We start from the raw sequence: 19,816 nt of genomic DNA, 5'->3' as shown, positions 1-19,816 counted from the left end.
TAGGTAAAAATGCCAGAGTTCATCACTATGGTGAAGGTGAAAGGCCGAGTAAAATGCTGGACCGGCTGTTGAAGTGTGAGTGCAAACATACAGATGTCAAGCAAATTACTACTATGCACACTATGGGAACCCATATACTTCCAACCTGAGGGACAGTCCAGATGAGACTAGACTCGGAGTTCCAAATATAATGGGGTACTATGTAGGTAGAGAGCTGCCACAGGCTTTTTCTAATTGAGCCAATAAATGCTGATGAGATCATGGCGGCTACAAAAGGACTAACTGGTGGCAAGGCGTCAGGATCCAATAGCTTGCTGTTGGAATTCAATAAAGCATTCAAACATCTTCTTATGCATCACCTGTTTAAAGTGTATGAGGAGTTCCTGGAAGCAGGATAACTCCAGCCTACCTTGCAAAAGCTTAGTATTACTGCTATCCAAACCAGGGAAAGACCTTTTTCGTTGTGCGTCTTATATCCTGATGTCGCATCTAAATCTAAATCTAGACAATATGGTACTTGGTAAAGTATTAGTCAATCACTTAGCACTGACTAGGGAACAAATTATCTCACTGGCAGAGGCTGGTTTCGTGCTACACAGATTCACAGCTATAAACTTGCGTACCTTGTTTTCAGTAATGCACTTAGTCCCGCCTGACAAATAGGTGGCCCTGTTGGATGCTGAGAAGGCCTTTGATTCACTTGGATGGCCAGCTCTCATGGCAGCACTGGCGAAATTAAGCATCCCTAGTCAGTTCATTAAAATGGTAAATCTCCTGTATCCCAGACCCGTTGCGTGGGTCCGTCGTAATGGCCTAACCTCCGACTCCATTTCAATCCACAAGCGTATACTACAGGACTGTCAATTATCCCCCCTATTGTTCATATTTGCTCTATATCCTCTGGCCAGGCTTCTTCAGGAAAAACATGTATATAGGCTTATGATTTCACAGGGGGTGTGCAGTGCACTGTTATGTATGGAACATCCTTCCATGTGTCTGAGACCCTGTAGGCAACTTACTACCTTTAATTCATGAAGTGGTAGGAATCGGGGGTATCAGAGGTAAATATAGACTGGAAGAAAACAGACCTGTTTCCTCTGATTGCATGCACTCACCAGACGTCACAAGACTTTCCCATACACTGGGTAGAAGACTCGGTCAAATACTGGGGGGTGATTTTTTTTATTTTATTGCATTTGTATGGCGCAACAGCTACCCTGAGGGTTTCCCGGCGCCCTGGATCCGAATTACTGGTAAGAGAGCAGAGGACACTTATCGGTCAAACAGCCAAGATTTCACTCCCTTGCGGAAGCGTAGATAGCAGGGTTCAAGCCGTAGGTGAAGGGGGAGTGAATTCCACAGTGCCGGTGCTATAAAGGAAAAAGAGCGACCTCCTAGTCTAGCCCTTTTTACCCTGGGCACGATGAATTTGGCTTGGTTTATTGAGCGTAAATTACGCGTAGGCAAATATTTCTGTACCATTTTGCATAGATACTCCGGGGCTGTACCTGAGCTAATCCTGTGCATATAGCACAATGCTTTGAATTTTACTCTGCTGGTTACTCTCAACCAGTGATCTTCTATAGAAGCCCCAGTGAAGTCATCAGATTCAATTATGGCCCAGCAGTTGAGAGACTATTGCCGCAGGTGCACTCATGGATCCAACTTACCCTTGTTGATTGCTGGCCGTATAATACTGATCAAGATGGTCATGCTTCCCAGAATCTTGTATTTTTGCAACCATCCCCATTGCATAATGATTAAAGCATTCTTTAGCTCCCTCAAAACACATCTCACTAGTTTGATCTAGGCAGGCAATGAAGCGAGAGTAAGACTAGACACTATGACTGCATTATGAGAATGGAGGCTTTGAGGTCCCAGAATTTGAGATGTACCACCCAGCAGCACAATGCCACTAACGCAGATTTTAGTTCTACCCTGAAAGACATATCCTGTGACTAATTCCTGATAGGGCATTATTGAAAACACACCCAGCCCTATGACTGATTGGTCTTTCAGGCCTTCGACACAATGTTAACCTAATAGCAATGTATACTGGGCCTAGAACTGCATTGACGAGAAACGACGTATGAGTTCCATACTCCTCCGTGGTGTAAGTATCCAGTAACCCACTGCTACCGCTTGCAGGCGAACAAGGCATTACAGACGTGTTCAAGAGGGTGCATATAGAGGAACTAGGACATATTTTATTGATGGGCAATTTATCACACACTCACAATTGTGTGAAATATTTGGAGTCACTATATTGGACATTTCCACATATTGCATGGTCAGACACACGGCCAGTGTGAAGATGCCCATCGGTCCTACAGAACCACAAGAAATCATATCCTTTACACAGCTGATTGCATCCTCTGCTGCGACAAGATGGGTTTTAAGACTATATGGCCTGATATCTGATAAGAGGCTGGCACGTGAGCAAAGGTACTGACTTTGAGATGGAAATAACAGACGCAATTTGGAAATACTGCTGTCAACAGACACCTGAGGTATCTATAAACCATAGGCACAGATTGCTCCATTATAAATTCCTCAGCGTACCAAACAGAATATATGATGTTATTCCGCGGAATAATATCCCGCATACCATTACTCCGCATTTTTGATAACGAAATTGCCTTTACTCCGAGCTACCATAACCCCGCAAACTTTTACTCCGCATATGCCTTTACCACGCATGCCATTACAACGCAAAGACATGCGTGGTGAAGGCATATACTTTGTAAAAGTACTTTATTTAAATGTTTATATATATATATAAATATATATATGCACCCCAAAACCAAAACCTAGCCCTGAACCCTAAAAATACCCCTGTACCCCAAAACCCATACGTAGCCCTGAACCCTAAAAATATCCCTGTACCCCAAAATCCAAACCCACCCTGTACCCTAAAATTACCCTGTGCACCCCAGTACCCAAACCCACCCTGAACAATTAAAATACCCCTGTACCCCAAAACATATACCACTACACCCCAAAACCAAAACCATATACTTACCTTAAACTTAAATTTAAAAAACATATGTTTTTACCATTCATGCATTTACAACTAATTTCGTTGTAAATGCAAAGCATATAAGATAAAATACCTTACGTTATAATGGCATTGTGGAGTAATAGTACTTTCGTTATGTTTGTATGCAGAGTGATGGTATGCGGGAAAAAAGTTTTGTTGTAAAGGTCGATTACCTACCAGACACAATTAAGAAGGACACATTTGAGACTAATTACCCACACCAAAGTGTCCTCATGGCTTGGTTCTGTGCGCACATATATAAATATTGGGAGGAAGTATTTGATCAAATATCTCAGATGATTGAGCACAGAGTAAAGTCAAATGCAGTAAATTAGCTACCCATTTGCATGGAGATGCACTGCCAAAGGCAACAAACTAGTTACGAGACATGGCAATATGCAACAAAAGGGCAGAACATTATGTTGTGTTCCAATCTCATACCTCCAAGCCCAAGTAGTGCTTACTTTGAGCCGGTGCTCTCCGTTTCTCGGCACCAGCACTTAATTGTCAACATTTTTGTGGGTTTGCAAGGCACACTTTAGTGGTGACTTATGAATATATAAAAGATAGGCATTCCCACATGACAAAAGCATTCTTCCTTGCGTTAGTTACTGCAGGGAAATTACAAAGCTGTCCAGCGGTGGTGCTGCTGGAAGACATACACTTTTGCCACATATTATGGGTGGTGATTTTACTGATTTACTGATTTACTTATGGATGGTGTAAATAAACACTGCAGCCCATATATAGCATTTAACTTTTGATTCCATGGATGTCTTAAAGGTAGCATTTACCAAGGACACACCTGGAAGTTAAAAAGGCCAAACAGGGAGCGCCAATGCCCAGCACATGTTTTATGAGAGAAGTACATACACAGTACTACTGTTTAGCAGTGGTAAAGCATACAGTGTCCTTAAGTCAGCAAAATCAGAAAGAAATAGCGGGCATGACAAAAATGGGGTCACTTTTCAAATGGTAGAACTATTACGCAGTGGTAAAACCTCAAACACAATGTTGGGTTCTATGAAAGCACTATATATATGTTATGTTATGTTATGGACATTTATTACGCACTCAGCTGCTCCAGCGAAGGAGCGTCCCGGCGCTTGACAAGGTAACAACATAACACAAACTTAAAAGAGTGGACTGATAAGGAAAATAGTTCTAGGGAAACAGAAAGGTCTTAACTGCCCTACGGAATGATAGCAAGTCAGCAAGGGTACGTATTTCCAAAGGGAGGGCATTCCACAGGACTGCAGCACGTACACGAAAAGAACGCCCACCGGCTCGACTACGCTTGAACGGTGGAACCACTGCCAATTCAAGGTCCGATGAGCGTACTGAGCGGCTTGGAACGTAGGGAGACAGAAGATTCAAAAGAATCTGGGGAGAGAGGCCCTTAGGATCTTGTGGGACATACACAGCATTTTAAATTGGATCCTCTGCTTAATCGGCAACCAATGAAGAGAGCGCAGGGTGTTGGTGACAGAACAAAACCTAGGTAGACCTATGACTGCTCTGGCGGCCGCATTTTGCACGCGTTGAAGGCGAGTGAGTTCGGCCTGATTAATCCCTACCAAGAGGGAGCTGGCATAGTCAAGCCGAGACATCACCGTTGCCTGTACCACGAGCTGCCTAGTCAGGGCATCAAAAAATTTAAGGTCAGGTCTCAGGCTGCGCAGGATACCAAAGCAGCATGCAGCAGTACGTTTTGTGTGGCAGACAAAGCTAAGGGTAGGATCTAACCACACCCCTAGATTTTTTATCTCCGACACCGGGGTAGGAGTGGGGCCTAGCTCTGAGGGCCACCACATATCGCCCCAGAGTTCTGCTTGTTTGCCAAAGTCCATTATTTCCGTTTTTTTGCGTTCAACTGGAGACAGTTGGAAGTCATCCAGCTGGCAACCGCCCGTAGTCCATTCTGGAATCTTGGGGCATCAAGCTCTGAGTCTCCGCTGATCGTGACCGCCAGCTGAGTGTCGTCAGCGTATGACACCATGGTTATACCCCACTGCTTGACGACCTCAGCCAGCGGCCTCACGTAAAGATTGAACAACGTGGGGCTCAGCGAGGATCCTTGAGGGACCCCAAGGTCCAGAGGATGGAATTTGGACTGATAGGGCGGGGCAGCCACGCAAAAGGAACGGTCAGCAAGAAAAGAGCGGAACCACTGAAGAGCGGAGCCGACAACGCCCACTTCCTCCAGGCGCTGCAGAAGAATCCCGTGCGAGACGGTGTCAAAGGCGGCGCTCAGATCTAATAACACAAGCGCCGCCGTTATACATACATATATCATTTGCAAACAAATGTATCAACTACTTTACACATTTCCATGTCTACTTTAGATACACTATCATTGCAAGATAATTTAAATTGAAAGAATTGCAAGACCACTGAAGGACAGAATATTTGAACATTTGGATAAAAAAATTGCAATAGGTACTCATAATCTGTTCCCTCATATCGCATGAATTCCACTGCCGGTCAGTAAAAATCATGCCACTCAGAAACAGCGAAAAGCAAAGGTGGAATGAAAGACATTTGTAATCACTCTTTACCTATCATTACCTGGAAATTTTCAAGACAGTACATTTTATTTAATTAATCTATTGCCTGTTTATAATACTACGTTGACTTTTGGTAACCGTCTCTAGTACTGCACTCCTGTACCGGCAGTGTTTAGTCCTCATGCAAACTTGATGTCTAATAATGGTGTGTGGTACTGTAGCAATTTGCTGGTGTCTACACTTGTTTACAAGCAACACGACTGCTATGCTTTTTGACAAAGTAAACAACTACTAAACAACAAACTACTTTAAAGTGCTGCTTATCTACTATTTGTGGGGAAGTGAGAAGGGGTGCTGTGTTTTGTAGTAGTTGCCTGTTTGTTCTTTATTTGTTAATTGTTCCTCTTTCAGGGTATCAAATGGCTAGTTTGTCATTTTCTTTGGCAGACACTACTTTCTTTGAATACAAGTGAATGCTTTTTAACATGTTGCATTTATAATGTTTCTGTGAGATAAAAGCAAACCTTTACCCACATTTCCCTGCATTGATATCCCCAGAGACAATAGTAATCTAGCATATATTGTAAAGATTGCATTGGCAATTTTGATATTAGTAGATAATAACAGTAATAATTAATTTTCATAGCATAACACTTTATATCACATTTTTAATGCTGCTAATTGCAATTAATTATGCACAGGATTGTGCCTGTTTTATTGGCTGCCAATACATCTTCATTGTACTATATACTTATTCAGTATCTGCGGGCAATCTTTACCTAAAAAATGCAGTACATGTTTACATCCATTGTTAGACTTGGCATCTTTTGGCGTGTTTCCCCTTAGTGTTTGCTTTCTGACCTCCCGGTTTTGACTGTTTTTGCTGGCGTAGTGGTTTTGTGCACTTTTCTCACTGCTAATCAGTGGTAAAGTGTAAGTGCTCCTGTGGTAAACTGTGTTATGGATTGGTGTTTCCATGATTGGCTATTTGATTTACTTGTTAGTCCCTACTAAAGTGCATTGAGTGTACCAGGGCCTGTGAATCAAATACTACTAGTGGGCCTGCAGCACTAATTGTGCCACCCTCGTGAGTAGCACTGAAAAGGTAACTCAGACCCGCCATTGCAGAGTTTGCGTGCAGTTTGTAACTGCCATGTCGACATGGCCAGTGCACACCATTGCCAGTCCCTCACCTTCCCTTTTTTTATGTCAGCCATCCCTAAGGTAGGCCCAAGGTACCCCTGTGGGCCGGGTGCAGTGTATGTGAAAAGTAGGACATGCCCTTGTGTGTGTGGCATGTCCTGATAGCTAATAACAGCCAATTTCTTTTTTCACTATCTATTGCAAGGCTACCTGTTCCCCATAGGATAGAATGGGGAGTTTGTTTATAACATCTTATAAACATAACTTGCCCGGGGTATTAGTTAGGAAAATAAAGTTTAGTATGCCTGAACTCAGGATCTAAAGATGCATCTTTTAGTGAAGGTGATTTTTACATTCTGTGTTTGAAATTACCACTTTTAGAAAGTACATATTGTCTTGCTCTGTCATCCCTTGTGCCTCTGCAGGAATGTGGATTGCCTGTCTGGGTTTTGTATGACAGAAGGCTGGGGAGCAGGAGTGGCTCCAGATAGTCTAGGTGGGTCAGGAAAAGGCTTGATAGACCTGGGCTGCAATTGGGTAAGGGGGAGGAGATTTCCTTGCACCTCAAAGGGCCTGGTCTGCCTCTGACCATGCCGTCTCCACCTCCTGCCAGGAAGTCACACCAGAGAAGGCAGAACTGGTTCTGGCTGGGCACAGATGCTCTCTGCCTAAGAGAGCAAATAATTTTGGGCTATAAATATTGGGGCCCAGACCCCTGAACTCTAGAACTCTTTTGGATCAAGAAGACGGCCAAAAATAAGAGCTGGAGAAGCTGTGTTGGCCTGCAGTAGCTGCTTCTGTCTTGGGCAGTGAAAGGACTGGACTGAACTTTCTGCAATCTACTTTTGTGAATTTCTCCAAGGGCTTGAGGTAGAGCTTGCTCAAGAAGTCTTAGGAACAGCAAAAACCTCAAGCTCTTCTGCCCTCAGCACTGGGGGCTGTGTGTTTTGTGCTGTGACAGAGGAAAAATCAACCCGATGTTGTCTACGATGCCGCTGCCAACACCGTGTCCTGAAGGCATCGCAGAGGGCACTGCCTGCTGACGCTGGCACCGAGCAGCTGTGGCCTCCCCGACGACGACGCTCCACGCTGAAATCGACAGCGATGCTTGCACCATGGTTCGAGGGCACCGCTCATAAAGTTAAATGATGCACCACCCTCATCCCGCACCATGGCCTACTGACACAGGCGCCATCGATTCCAGACGACAGTGCTCCAGCAACGACGGGGCAGCTTGTACTGCGACCTTCCAGCACCGCGACAAGCACCACATTCACTTCGCACCATGACCCTGGTCTCACCGGCGATGCCACCTGACGCCGCCATCAAGCCGCTGCTCGCACCGTGACCTGAGGGCACCACACACCGAACAGCTGCACTTCGCCCCGCAGCACCCGACTCCAGCGCTCCTGACTTCAATAGAGAGGAGTTTGATCTGCAACACTTGTGACTTCGAGGGCCCTGACGACTCCTTCACCGACCTCCGGCATCAACAACTGCGGAAGCCGTTCTTTCAAAGCTCAACAAGAGGTCGCCGACGCCCTGCATTTCTAAAAGGTACTGTTTGAGGGTCTTTCTGACACCGTAGTTGACGCCGCGGTCAGCCAGAACTGTTTGGATTTGTTTTTTCACAACGTCATGATAGCCCCAGACGGAGCTATTGACTTAAAGGAACTGTTTTTGCAAGGTTATTTTGATAACTGAAGATTTCTAAGTACTGTATTGTGGATTTTTATCATTTTTGGTCTTGTCTTAAGTATATAAAAATATTTGGATTTTTTGTAAACTGGTTTGGTGTCCTTTTGTAGTGCCTACACTGTATTACTGTTGGTTATGTGCAAATGCTTTACCCACTGCCTTTAAGATAAGCCTGACTGCTCGTGCCAAGCTACCAAGGGGGTGAGCAGGGGTTATTTTAGGAGTGTAACTTCCTGACTAGAGTGGTGGTTTCTGCCAGGCTTTGGCACATGCCCTAGCCTACCAAAAATCCCATTTCTAACATCCATTCTCTGTATTTCCGAAATATGTTATTGACATAAAATGGCCATTCTTGTTGGTGTCCACATACATTTTTGTTCTAAATGGGAAATATGTGATTGCCATAAAACCCGTTTATTGCTACAGTAGCTCACAAATTACAGTGCAGTCTTTTTTCTCATTTCAGTGTTCTAGATGATGAGGGAAGCAATCTGCGTCAACAGAAGCTTGACAGACAGGTGAGAATTTGTAAATGTCTAAATCAACTTTTGATCAGACATGCTTGCATTTTTTGAGTTGTTCAGAAAGGAAAATGCTGTTTTGTAATGTTTAGACTCACCATTTATCCATTGAGAATAACTAGATATTTGCAACATTGTAACAAAAAAAATCTTTCACTTCGCACATGAATGTGTGCCTATGTGTGCACGTATGTTGGAAAATGGCCCTCTCTCAACCGTAACCACAAAAATGTTGTCTTCCTCCTCCTTTTGTTCTGACCATCGTTTTGTTGGACTTAGGACTCTGAGCACTTTACCACTGCTGACCTGTGCTAAAATGCAATTGCTCCTGCCCTCAACATTGTAACATTGGTGTATACACAATTGGCATATTTAGTTTACTTGTAAGTCCCTTGTAAAGTGGTATACCATATACCCAGGCCCTGTGATTAAAATGCTACTAGTGGGCCTGCAGCAATTATTGTGCCACCCATACACCTAGCCTTCCAAACCTCTCTCAGGCCTGCCGCTGCAATACCTGTATGCGCAGTGCACTGACACTTCGACTTGGCATGTAAAACCACTTGCCAAGCCTTAAGCTTCCATTTTATTACATGTGCGTCACCCCTAAGGTAGGCCCTAGGCAGCTCTGAGGGCAGCGTGCTGTGAAAGTAAAAAGTTGGATGTGTACTGTTAAGTTTTACATGTCCTGGTAGTGACAAACAGCTACATTATTTTTCACTACTGTGAGGCCTACTCCTCTCATAGGCTAGCATTTGGAATTACTTAAAACACTTTTAAGCTGTAATTTCTGATTAGAAAGGAGTAGCTACAGCATGTTTCATTTCTTTGGAAGGGTAATGATAAATACTCTGGTAAAGTTGTATTTAACATTACTGTTTTTGAAATGCTACTTTAGAAAGTGGACAGTGCTCTGCTCTAACTGTTCTGTGTTACTTCCAGCCTGTCTCCGATACATGTGTGGTGTGGGTGATAGCTACACTTTGTGCATTCCATTTATGCAGCCACAAACACAGAAAGGGTGGGTGTGACTGAAAACTCATCTGCATTCTTCACTTTCTGATAACTCTTCCTGGGCAGGAAACGGGAGAGGGGGAGCTGACACACCTGAATAGGCAGTGTTCTGTGTCCCACACAGACGGCTGATTACCCCCAACAGATATCCTGGCAGACAGGGCTGAGATGAAAGGGGACTTGTGCACTTCTAAGGCCTGCGCTGAAGTCACCCCCACTTCAAAGGCACATTTGGGTATAAGTACTGGGGCTCTGACCCTACCAAGACAGTACACGATTGGCCCTGTGAAGAACTCTACCAGGAGTAAAGACTGCTGTGACATAAGGATTGCCACTTTGCCTGACTACCGCTCTGATGGAACTGCTGTCTACTTTGCTGAGCTTTCCTGCTGCCTGCTGATCTCTTCCCTGCTGAGGACAAGGACTGGACCCTTCTCACTTGAACACAGAAGTGACTCCAAGGGCTTGCTGGCTCACCCCCTGTTCTGAAGTCTTAGGGCCAGCAAAGACTTTCTTCAAATCTACAACAGCACCTGGACTCTGCCATCTGTGAGTCATGCCTTGCCAAGTGGTACCAATCCAGATCATGGCTCTTGATTGGTGATTTCTGCTGTCCAGAACTGTCAAAATTGACGCAGTGATGACTATGTGCAGATCGAAACTGATAAATTGTCCTTCGACCCAGACACAGGAGCCAATCGATGACATCGTCTCGCTGAACTGAGTGGCTTAAGGATGATGGACAGCATGGCTTAAGAACGATGCAGCACCAGCCTCGTAAAGGGGTTCGACGCTGAAGTCTTCATTGACTGTGTGGATCTGCGCCAACACTTTGCCTCCATCCACAGGATTGATGCCGACGCAGTGCCTCGAGTCCTTGCTTCGAGCCTTTGACGTCGACACCCGCTCCATACAAAGTACTTTCTCTGCAGGATCTGCATGAGTCCTGAAGCCAGCCTGCCCTCCATCGTGGTCAGCCTAAAGTTTGGATTTGCCCCAGTCCAGCGCGACCTCAAGCAACACCTAAGCGTTATTGGCTTCTAAGGAATATTGTTCGATTAATTCTTTAAAATGTCATAACTCCGCTTCTACTTATTGGATCTTTGTCATTTTGGTCTCATTTTACGAATAACATTATTCTCCATTTGTCTAAACCTGTGTGGAATGCGGAATGTTTTTGTGGTGTTTTCATTGTGTTACTCTGTGTGTGTTTGTGCTGCACACATACTTTACACATTGCCTTTTTAGATAAGCCTGACTGTCAAGCTGGCAGAGGGTGCGCACAAGTTAACTTTTAGTGTGTATCTAGCTTACCCTAACTAGGATTATGGTACCTACTTGGAAAGGGTGCATACCTCTGCCAACTAGAGACCCAATTTCTAACATCACATGACAGAAAAAATTAGAACAATTAGAAGAATGCAAATCATTAATTAAAGAGTAAGTCACACATATAGGAAAGTACTTGTGAATCCTCCCCTTAAGGAAAAGCATTCAGGCATGCACATTCTTTGCCAATTTAGAAAAATTATTCACATAAAGTTAAAATATTCCAAAATCCTAAACTATGTTTACACATGGACTTGGTTACACATTTTTCAGGTCATTGCAAGTCATCTGTAATATAAACATTGTAATTTGGATTTTTTTAAGTCTTCTGTATTTTTCTTGAATATGGCATTGTATTTTTCCAATTTATTCAAGAGTCCTTATACATTTTCAATTATTATTTTATTATTAAAAAAGATTTGGTACCGCGCACATACACCAATTGGTTTCTTGGCGCTCGAGACCAGGTGGGAGGAGAACATTCAGGGACAGGGCCGCTAGCCGTGCGCCAGACGGAACAAGTAAGTTTTCAAGGAATTGCGAAAGCAACGATAATCGGTGGACAAACGAATGGCAAGAGGAAAGGAGTTCCAGGTAACAGGAGCAAGGAAGGAGAAGCAGGCTCCTCCATGTTTCTTACGGTTGAACCTAGGGATGATCAGAAGGTTATGAGCCGAAGATCTGAGGTGACGGGAAGGGATATAGGCGTGCAAACAGGAAGAAATAAAGGCAGGGGCGCATGAGAACAAGGATTTGAAAATGGTGCAGGCCATTTTAAAAACACACCGCTGTGCAACTGGGAGCCAGTGTAAAGTTTTCAGCAAAGGGGTGACATGCTGATGTTTAGGTTGCTGAAAAATTAGTCTGGCTGCCTGGTTCTGGACCAGTTGGAGACGGGAAAGATGGCAGGCAGGGACCCCCACGTATAGACAGTTGGCATAATCTAGACGTGAGGTGATGAGGGCAAGGATAACAAGAATAAGGGCCTCTTGGGATAGAAACCTGCGAATCTTCCCGATTCGGCGGAGATGAAAGAAACAAGCCGAAGTGACGGTGTTGATATGTGGCCGCATTGAGAGGTCACTAGAAATGGTGACCCCCAGGCTCTTCACAGTATTCACTGGACAAAGAGGGGAACCCAAAGCTGCAGGCCAGAAGTTGGGAGACCAGGGAGTAAGAGAACCACCGGTCACCACCAGCTCCGTTTTGCTTGGGTTGAGCTTAAGTTGACTAAGGTTCATCCACTCGTAGATGAAGAGCATGGCATTTTGAAAATTAGAACAGGAGGAGGGAGAAGAATTGAGAGGAAAAATAAGCTGCAGATCATCTGCATAGTTAAAAGCAGTAAGTGAGAACTGACGAAGAGAGACAAGAAGGGGCTGCATATAAAGATTGAACTAAAGCGGGGCCAGAGCAGAACCCTGGGGAACACCACAGGAAAGAGAGGATAGAGGGGCAGAAAAAGAAGAAAGCCGGACAGATTGAGAACGGGAATGAAGGAAAGATACCACCCATGACAGGGCCAAGCCAGAAATGCCGGCATTTCTGACACGGTCGACCAAGATACCATGGTCGACCGTGTCGAAAGCGGCTGAGAGGTCTAAAAGTACAAGGGCCTGGGCCAAATTCCTGTCAGCTCCCTGTTTCAGCGTGTCCATAACTGCCACCACAACTGCCTCAGTGGAATGAGCAGGTCTGAACCCAGCCTGTCGATCGTCGAGGAAGTGAGTTTCCTCGATAAAAGCACTGAGGCAGCGGGTAACATAAGTCTCTAAGACCTTTCCTAAATAAGGGAGGAGGGAGATGGGACGATAGTTGGCCAGCGTGGTGGGGTCAAGACCCGGTTTTTTTAAAATGGGGACCACCACAGCGCTTTTGAAAGCATTAGGGACAGAGCCTGACAGAAGAGATTGGTTTAAGAGATCAAGAGGGGGGCCGGGGCAGGCCACGAAGGCAGCTCTTAAGATGGACGTGGGGCAGCAATCATTGGGCGAGCCGGAGCTCACAGTCTGAAGTAATGAAAGAAAAATATCCAGGGAGATGGGGGGAAATTTGGAGAAAGAATGGGGATTCGAAGGAGGGAGGACAGAATCGTGAGGCAGAGTAGTGAGGGGAATATTGTTTTTAATCGCAGAGATTTTGTCAGAAAAAAAAGAGTTGAGAGAATTGCACAGGGCTTGTGAGGGTAGGGGCTGAGGGGTGACCCGATCAGGAAGGGAGAGCTCAGCTACGATAGAAAAAATTTCTTTGGTCTTGGATGCCGAGGTCAAGACCTTCTGAGAAAAATAGGATAATTTAGCCGAGATGATCGATCGTTTATAAGCTTTTAATAGGTCAGTGTACGTGATTTGAAGTAAAGGGTCATAATTCCGCCGCCAGCGGCGCTCAGCCTGTCTAAGGCGAAGTTTGTCCGCCTTAAGAGTGGAAGTGAACCAGCGCTGAGCGTCGTGGGGGCGTTTGGACTGAACAGTTTTGATGGGGGCAACGACGTCACAGGCGGAGGACAGCCATTGATCAAGAGAGGTGGCTTGGGAGTTCAGATCAGAGTAGTCAGGGAGAGATGATGAGGCAAGAATAGAATGGAAATGAGGAATATCAGCTTGTTTCCAATTTCGAACCTGAAGGTTATGGGGGATCGGAGGGCGGGTGGACAAAAGTAAGTGCAAGGAGAAAGAAATAAAAAAGTGATCGGACCAGGGGCAAGGATAGACCAAGGGAGAGGGGATGTCAAGGTTGGTGGACCAGATCTGGTCTAATGTATGGCCTTTGTTGTGTGTGGCCACAGAGATGTGTTTGGAGAAATTAAGGCCAAGCAGTGAGTCAGTGAACTCACGAGAGAGGGAGGATTCCTGGGGGTCTGATGGCCAATAGTTGAAGTCGCCCACCACCAAAACCCTAGCGGAATTGATGGCATTTTGCGAGATCATACTACTAAATAAGGATGGGAAGAGGGGCGAGTTGCCAGGGGGACGGTAAACTAATATACAAATAAATGAGGAGTTGGGAGAGGTAAATTTCAGTGTAAGAATATCCGTGTTGGCTATGGGTGGAGTGGAAAGGGTAGTGAACTGTAAGTGGGAGTGAATGATAGTGGCGACTCCGCCGCCAGGTCTGCCAGAGTTTCTATCAGAATGGAGAATATAGTAACCCACAGGAATGGCGGCCAGGATTTCAGGGTAAGAGTCAGCATTTAACCAGGTTTTTGTGAGGAGTAGGATATCGATAAGGCCTCCTTCTAAAAGTTGGAATATGTCCAAATGATGTTTAGGGAGAGAACGAGTATTGAGATAAAGTAATGTGAAAGGGTCACTACCGCTAGGACTGGGCTGAGTCAGCCGAGGTGCAGCGGGGGAAGGAGAGGAAAGGGGAAGGGAAGGTGAAAAGGGGATTATAGGCGGGGGAGAGGATAGAATGTTATTTCCTCGAATGGTAACTATAACATGGGGTGCAAGGAGGACATGATGGGATAGGGCACGAAGGGCCTGAGAAGAGTACACCAGACGTTGAGCAGAATGCCTGGCCCCTGGCCTCGGTCGGCCGCGGACGGGCGCAGACGGGCTTGACTTGTGCGCGACTTCGGCGCGAAGTCGGCGCTCCCGCTGCGCTCGTCCGCTGCGCTTCCTCCAGGTGGCCATTTATGCCGTCCAACGTGAGACACTAGACCGCTCACCTGCGCGGTCTGGAGGCAGGGTGGAAGTGCCGCGAAGCGGAAGTGGCGCTCTTGCAGGGACCCTCCGCAGCAAACGGCACACAGCCGGGGCGGACCGGGGACCCTCCGCAGCAAACGGCACACAGCCGGGGCGGACCGGGGTCAGGAGCGGGTAAGTAGCGGTTAACAGATAAGCATCACCACATGAATGCAAGCGCTATCAGCCTTAGCGCAAACAGCAGTGCAGGGATTAAAACACGAGCGCTGAAGCTAGTATTCAGCTTCAGAGCTCCAAAGTATTAAAAGCCAAACGAGCTGAACTCAGAGTCAGCTGAAATAAATGAAAAGAAATAAAAAGCGCTTGTCAGCCGCGCTGAAGCACACGAGTGGTCTACAAACCACCAAGTCAGCCAGCGGGGCCGGCGAGGCACGTTATGAACCCTCGCTCAGCAGACACTAGACCGCTCACCTGCGCAGTCTGGAGGCAGGGCGGAAGTGCCGCGAAGTGGAAGTGGCGCTCTTGCAGGGACCCTCCGCAGCAAACGGCACACAGCCGGGGCGGACCGGGGTCAGGAGCGGGTAAGTAGCGGTTAACAGATAAGCATCACCACATGAATGCAAGCGCTATCAGCCTTAGCGCAAACAGCAGTGCAGGGATTAAAACACGAGCGCTGAAGCTAGTATTCAGCTTCAGAGCTCCAAAGTATTAAAAGCCAAACGAGCTGAACTCAGAGTCAGCTGAAATAAATGAAAAGAAATAAAAAGCGCTTGTCAGCCGCGCTGAAGCACACGAGTGGTCTACAAACCACCAAGTCAGCCAGCGGGGCCGGCGAGGCACGTTATGAACCCTCGCTCAGCAGACACTAGACCGCTCACCTGCGCAGTCTGGAGGCAGGGCGGAAGTGCCGCGAAGTGGAAGTGGCGCTCTTGCAGGGACCCTCCGCAGCAAACGGCACACAGCCGGGGCGGACCGGGGTCAGGAGCGGGTAAGTAGCGGTTAACAGATAAGCATCACCACATGAATGCAAGCGCTATCAGCCTTAGCGCAAACAGCAGTGCAGGGATTAAAACACGAGCGCTGAAGCTAGTATTCAGCTTCAGAGCTCCAAAGTATTAAAAGCCAAACGAGCTGAACTCAGAGTCAGCTGAAATAAATGAAAAGAAATAAAAAGCGCTTGTCAGCCGCGCTGAAGCACACGAGTGGTCTACAAACCACCAATGGCCTCATTTGATAGTAGGGCCTCTGCAAGTTCCTTAATCAGTTCTAGTCCCATGAGGCTCAGTGTTTCAGCTGTTTTGATATATAGGAACATCCAATCCCATGAGCATTTGGTTCCGATGTGGCTAAAATTCCCCAGGTATTCAGGATGGTCCAAAAAGATGACTTGTACATTTTTTACCTGAATTCCCACCGGTATTGTGCCTGCTCTCAGATGTTCTAGGAGCACTTCTCCGTGTAATGCCATTCCAGTCTGTTTTTCTTTAGTCTAGTGATTCTTTCAATTTCAGATTGCTATCTTGGGTATTGGTTTGGTTACCAATATTAGGTGTTGATGGTCTTCTTTGAAGTTCCTCAATATCTTCCTCTCTAAAGCTTAAGGTTTTAGATTCTGACATTTACTAAGAAGGCGGTACGTCTCTCTATTGGACTGTTTGTATGTTGGGCGTTTATTGATTTGGTGTGTACACCAGATGTAATTTTGTGTTTGTTGGGGGGTCAGCAATGTATCTCTGGGTGTATACCAGGCTTGCTTGAGTACCCTCTTTAACAGTTTCCATGGATAGTTGCGCTGTTGTAATTTGTTCATCTAAGGAATCTGATATACCGCTTGAGAAAACCAACAGGCTTCACTTACCTTAACGGTACGTCTCCCTCGTTTAACTTTCATTGAAATGTGGAACCTTCTCCACACTTAATTGAGATTGGTGAACACAATGACAATGCCCAATCAGTAATCTTTGGCTTTTACTCTTTACCCAGTGTCCCCAAAATTCACAGCCCTGAAGATAGGGTGACTAGGCGTCCCCGTTTTGCCAGGACGGTCCCTGTTTTTTACCAGCTGTCCCAGCAAATTTCAAGAAATTTAGCTCACGTCCCCGTTTTTAGAGAGGGTCGACTATAAACGGTGGGAAGAGTTTTTTATGTTTTACAAAGCAGGGATAGTTAGCAGTTGTTTCAGGAAAGCAATTTAATTCACAGGCAACCTACTGGGCTTAAAACATTGCATTTGATGTATGTTCTTACTGCCTGTTCTGTAATTCTCTGCTGAGGAGCGCTCTCATCGCTTGAAGTAAAATTGTAGTCCTTCTTCTATTTTTTGTGAAATGTCCCGGTTTTTGGCTTTAAAATTCTGGTCACCCTACCTGAAGAAGACCTTCCCTGAAATACATCAATTGCTCAAACGCGTAGGCACACTTATAAACGGGGCCAAGGGCGATCATTGAGTGCAGCATCTGTGCATTAAATTGTGCATCATGGCTACTGAAATGGAAAATTCCATCCAAATACAAGTGTAAGCGCTGACCATCAATAGAATAGGGCCAAGTAGTACTGCTGTAGACTACAAGCTTGAGGGCCACAATGATAAATGCCCCAAACATCTGACAGTGTAGGACACTGGACACAATATTGTGTATTTTCCTTCCTGTATATTTTTTGTTTAGTTTCTTTTCAAATGTATAATTAATCATGTCATGTAATGTTTTTGTTTATACATGCCCTGCCCCAAACGAATTTGTTCTTAAATGCTATGACTGTTAAATGAATGTAAAACTCCCCATGTACAATATTTGTATATGTTTACAACTGTCCTTTCAAAAAAACAAAATGAACTAAGAAAGAGGACTCTTTGTTCATTTAAAAAAAATTATTTGGATGCATTGATTGTGGCGTCATATAGTTCAGTGTACACGATTGAATAACTCATTAGGTAAAAACCTGCTAAATCACGGATGCTTGAAGAAACAATAATTCAGTAGAAAAGATGGGATTGATGGTCTTGGAGGTACCTTTTTATGACAAAATCAGACAGGTAGGTCACGCCTAATCATGTTAAAATTTTTGTGACTTGGATCTTAGTTCATGTAAACATGAAACATAGGCTGTACCCTTCCTAAATAAGCAACAAGGACCTATAGTAACCAATAATACAAAAACAAAGAAACAACTGCCCCGTGCGCACTAATGTGCATTGTCATACAAAATATGCAAGACAGAAAGTAGGTTCCCTGATCCTACTGACCATACGCTACATGTTCAAATCACTTCAAAGAAATAACAACTTCACTATATACCACAACACAGAGAGCATATATAGAATCAGCATGATGTTTTTCATTCATTTGAATATACTTATGAGTCGAAATTGAAAAAATGCAAACCCATACAAAAAACGCCACCATCAACCCATCTACATGTAAAATAATGAATACATACAAAAACTACATACAGACAACACATAAGACTTAATCAAGTTACCCTCCCCCCCCCCGATTTTACGGAGTCACATCTTTGAGTGGACAAAGTAAGCTAGTCCCAGAGAAAAATCCTCTCAGCCCTTCTAGGAGGTGGCTGGTTCAGTGTCCATGCCATATTTTCAAACAGACCACTACATTACTGTAGGAAATTGGATTACTGGTTGAGGGGGGTGAAACCTTACTCAAGGTGAGACACAAGCAAACTATAAAATTAACAAGGTTACCCTCTTGTAGCTTTGCCGAAAGCAGGCATGCTTAACTTAGAGGCAATGTGTAAAGTATTTATGCAGTTAATTGTTTGGGATAGATGCACTGCTGTGATGTTGCTTAATAAATAGTCTTTATTTTGTTCAATTGGTGGTGCACAACAAGGAGGCGTCGAGAGTCCTGCGACGTCAAAACTATAATAACTAAATGTGAGACTAGAAGGATTCTAGTCCCATCCCTTGTATGGCACACACATTCACGAAGTTACTTTCATGGAAGAAAGGCTACTTCTATGCAATGTTCGTATTCATTACTTTGAATTTATTTTGGTTTTCATTTTTTAAACGTATTCCATTAGTTTCTTAACTTTCAGAAAACTCAAGCTCGGGCTTGTTTATATTCCACATTTCCAATGCATTTCGAGCATTTGATATGCTCTTCATCAGGGAAATAGACACTAAAAATAATAATATATACAGGCTGTTATTAATAGTAATCGAATTAACTGTTTGCATCACGTTCAGCAATTAGGCAATAAAGCATTTCAACGAAAATAGTCACACTACATAAACATATTTAACTGTTGTAAAAGAATTGATGCAGGGATACATTTCGTTCATATTGTTTACATGCATGGATGCACAATGATTCAAATCGCAATATAGGTTAAAGACACATTGGTTCTCTTACATGCCCTTCGTAGTGCGGTGTTTTTGGAATCTGCAATGAAACGGGAAAAACAAGGGAGGGGTCGTCAATGCCTGTGGGCAATGTGATGGTTCGTGAGGTTGGTGTGGACTTAAACGACAGGGAACACTGACCTGTTTCAAGACGGGTAGGTGAAAGCTATCCGGGATCTGCTCTGCGAAACGCCGGCGGTGCAATGGTTTCCCGCGTTTCTGCCGTTCAATATCTTAGGTGTCACGTGGTTTTGCCCGTGGATAGAGGTAGAAAGCAGACTATGCCAGTTGGGATTAGGTCTGACTTCCACATGGAAGTGTGCTTCACAAAGCCGGGTATTCTGAGGGTTGACTAATGAAGCTGGGAATTAAATAGTTCCATAGTGAGCTTTGAAGGGGTATAAGGAAAATAAATGTAAAAAAAGGGAAATAGTGAATTTGAGAATATCGTAAAAGTTGGACGATGTGGGAATTGAACCGGGTGTGTGTGGCTTAGTGTGTTGCTGATGCTACTATGTTCACTGTTGTGGACCTAGTGTTAAAACGATTAC

At 44.8% G+C, this 19,816-nt stretch overlaps 1 protein-coding gene across 3 annotated transcripts in view; it reads left to right on the top strand.

The window, feature by feature from the left end:
- Nucleotides 1-19,816, top strand: part of TUB (TUB bipartite transcription factor) — a 593,386-nt gene that overhangs the window by 298,584 nt on the left and 274,986 nt on the right. For all 3 annotated transcript variants that reach the window (XM_078681009.1, XM_078681008.1, XM_078681007.1), the window contains exon 2: nucleotides 8,855-8,906. In XM_078681009.1, coding sequence (XP_078537135.1) covers nucleotides 8,855-8,906 — 52 coding nt within the window. The remainder of the gene's footprint in view (nucleotides 1-8,854; nucleotides 8,907-19,816) is intronic.

Source organism: Lissotriton helveticus, chromosome 3_1 (genome assembly GCF_964261635.1).
Source record: "Lissotriton helveticus chromosome 3_1, aLisHel1.1, whole genome shotgun sequence".
NCBI classification, from domain to species: Eukaryota; Metazoa; Chordata; class Amphibia; order Caudata; family Salamandridae; genus Lissotriton; species Lissotriton helveticus.
This window is presented reverse-complemented; position numbering and strand designations above follow the sequence as displayed.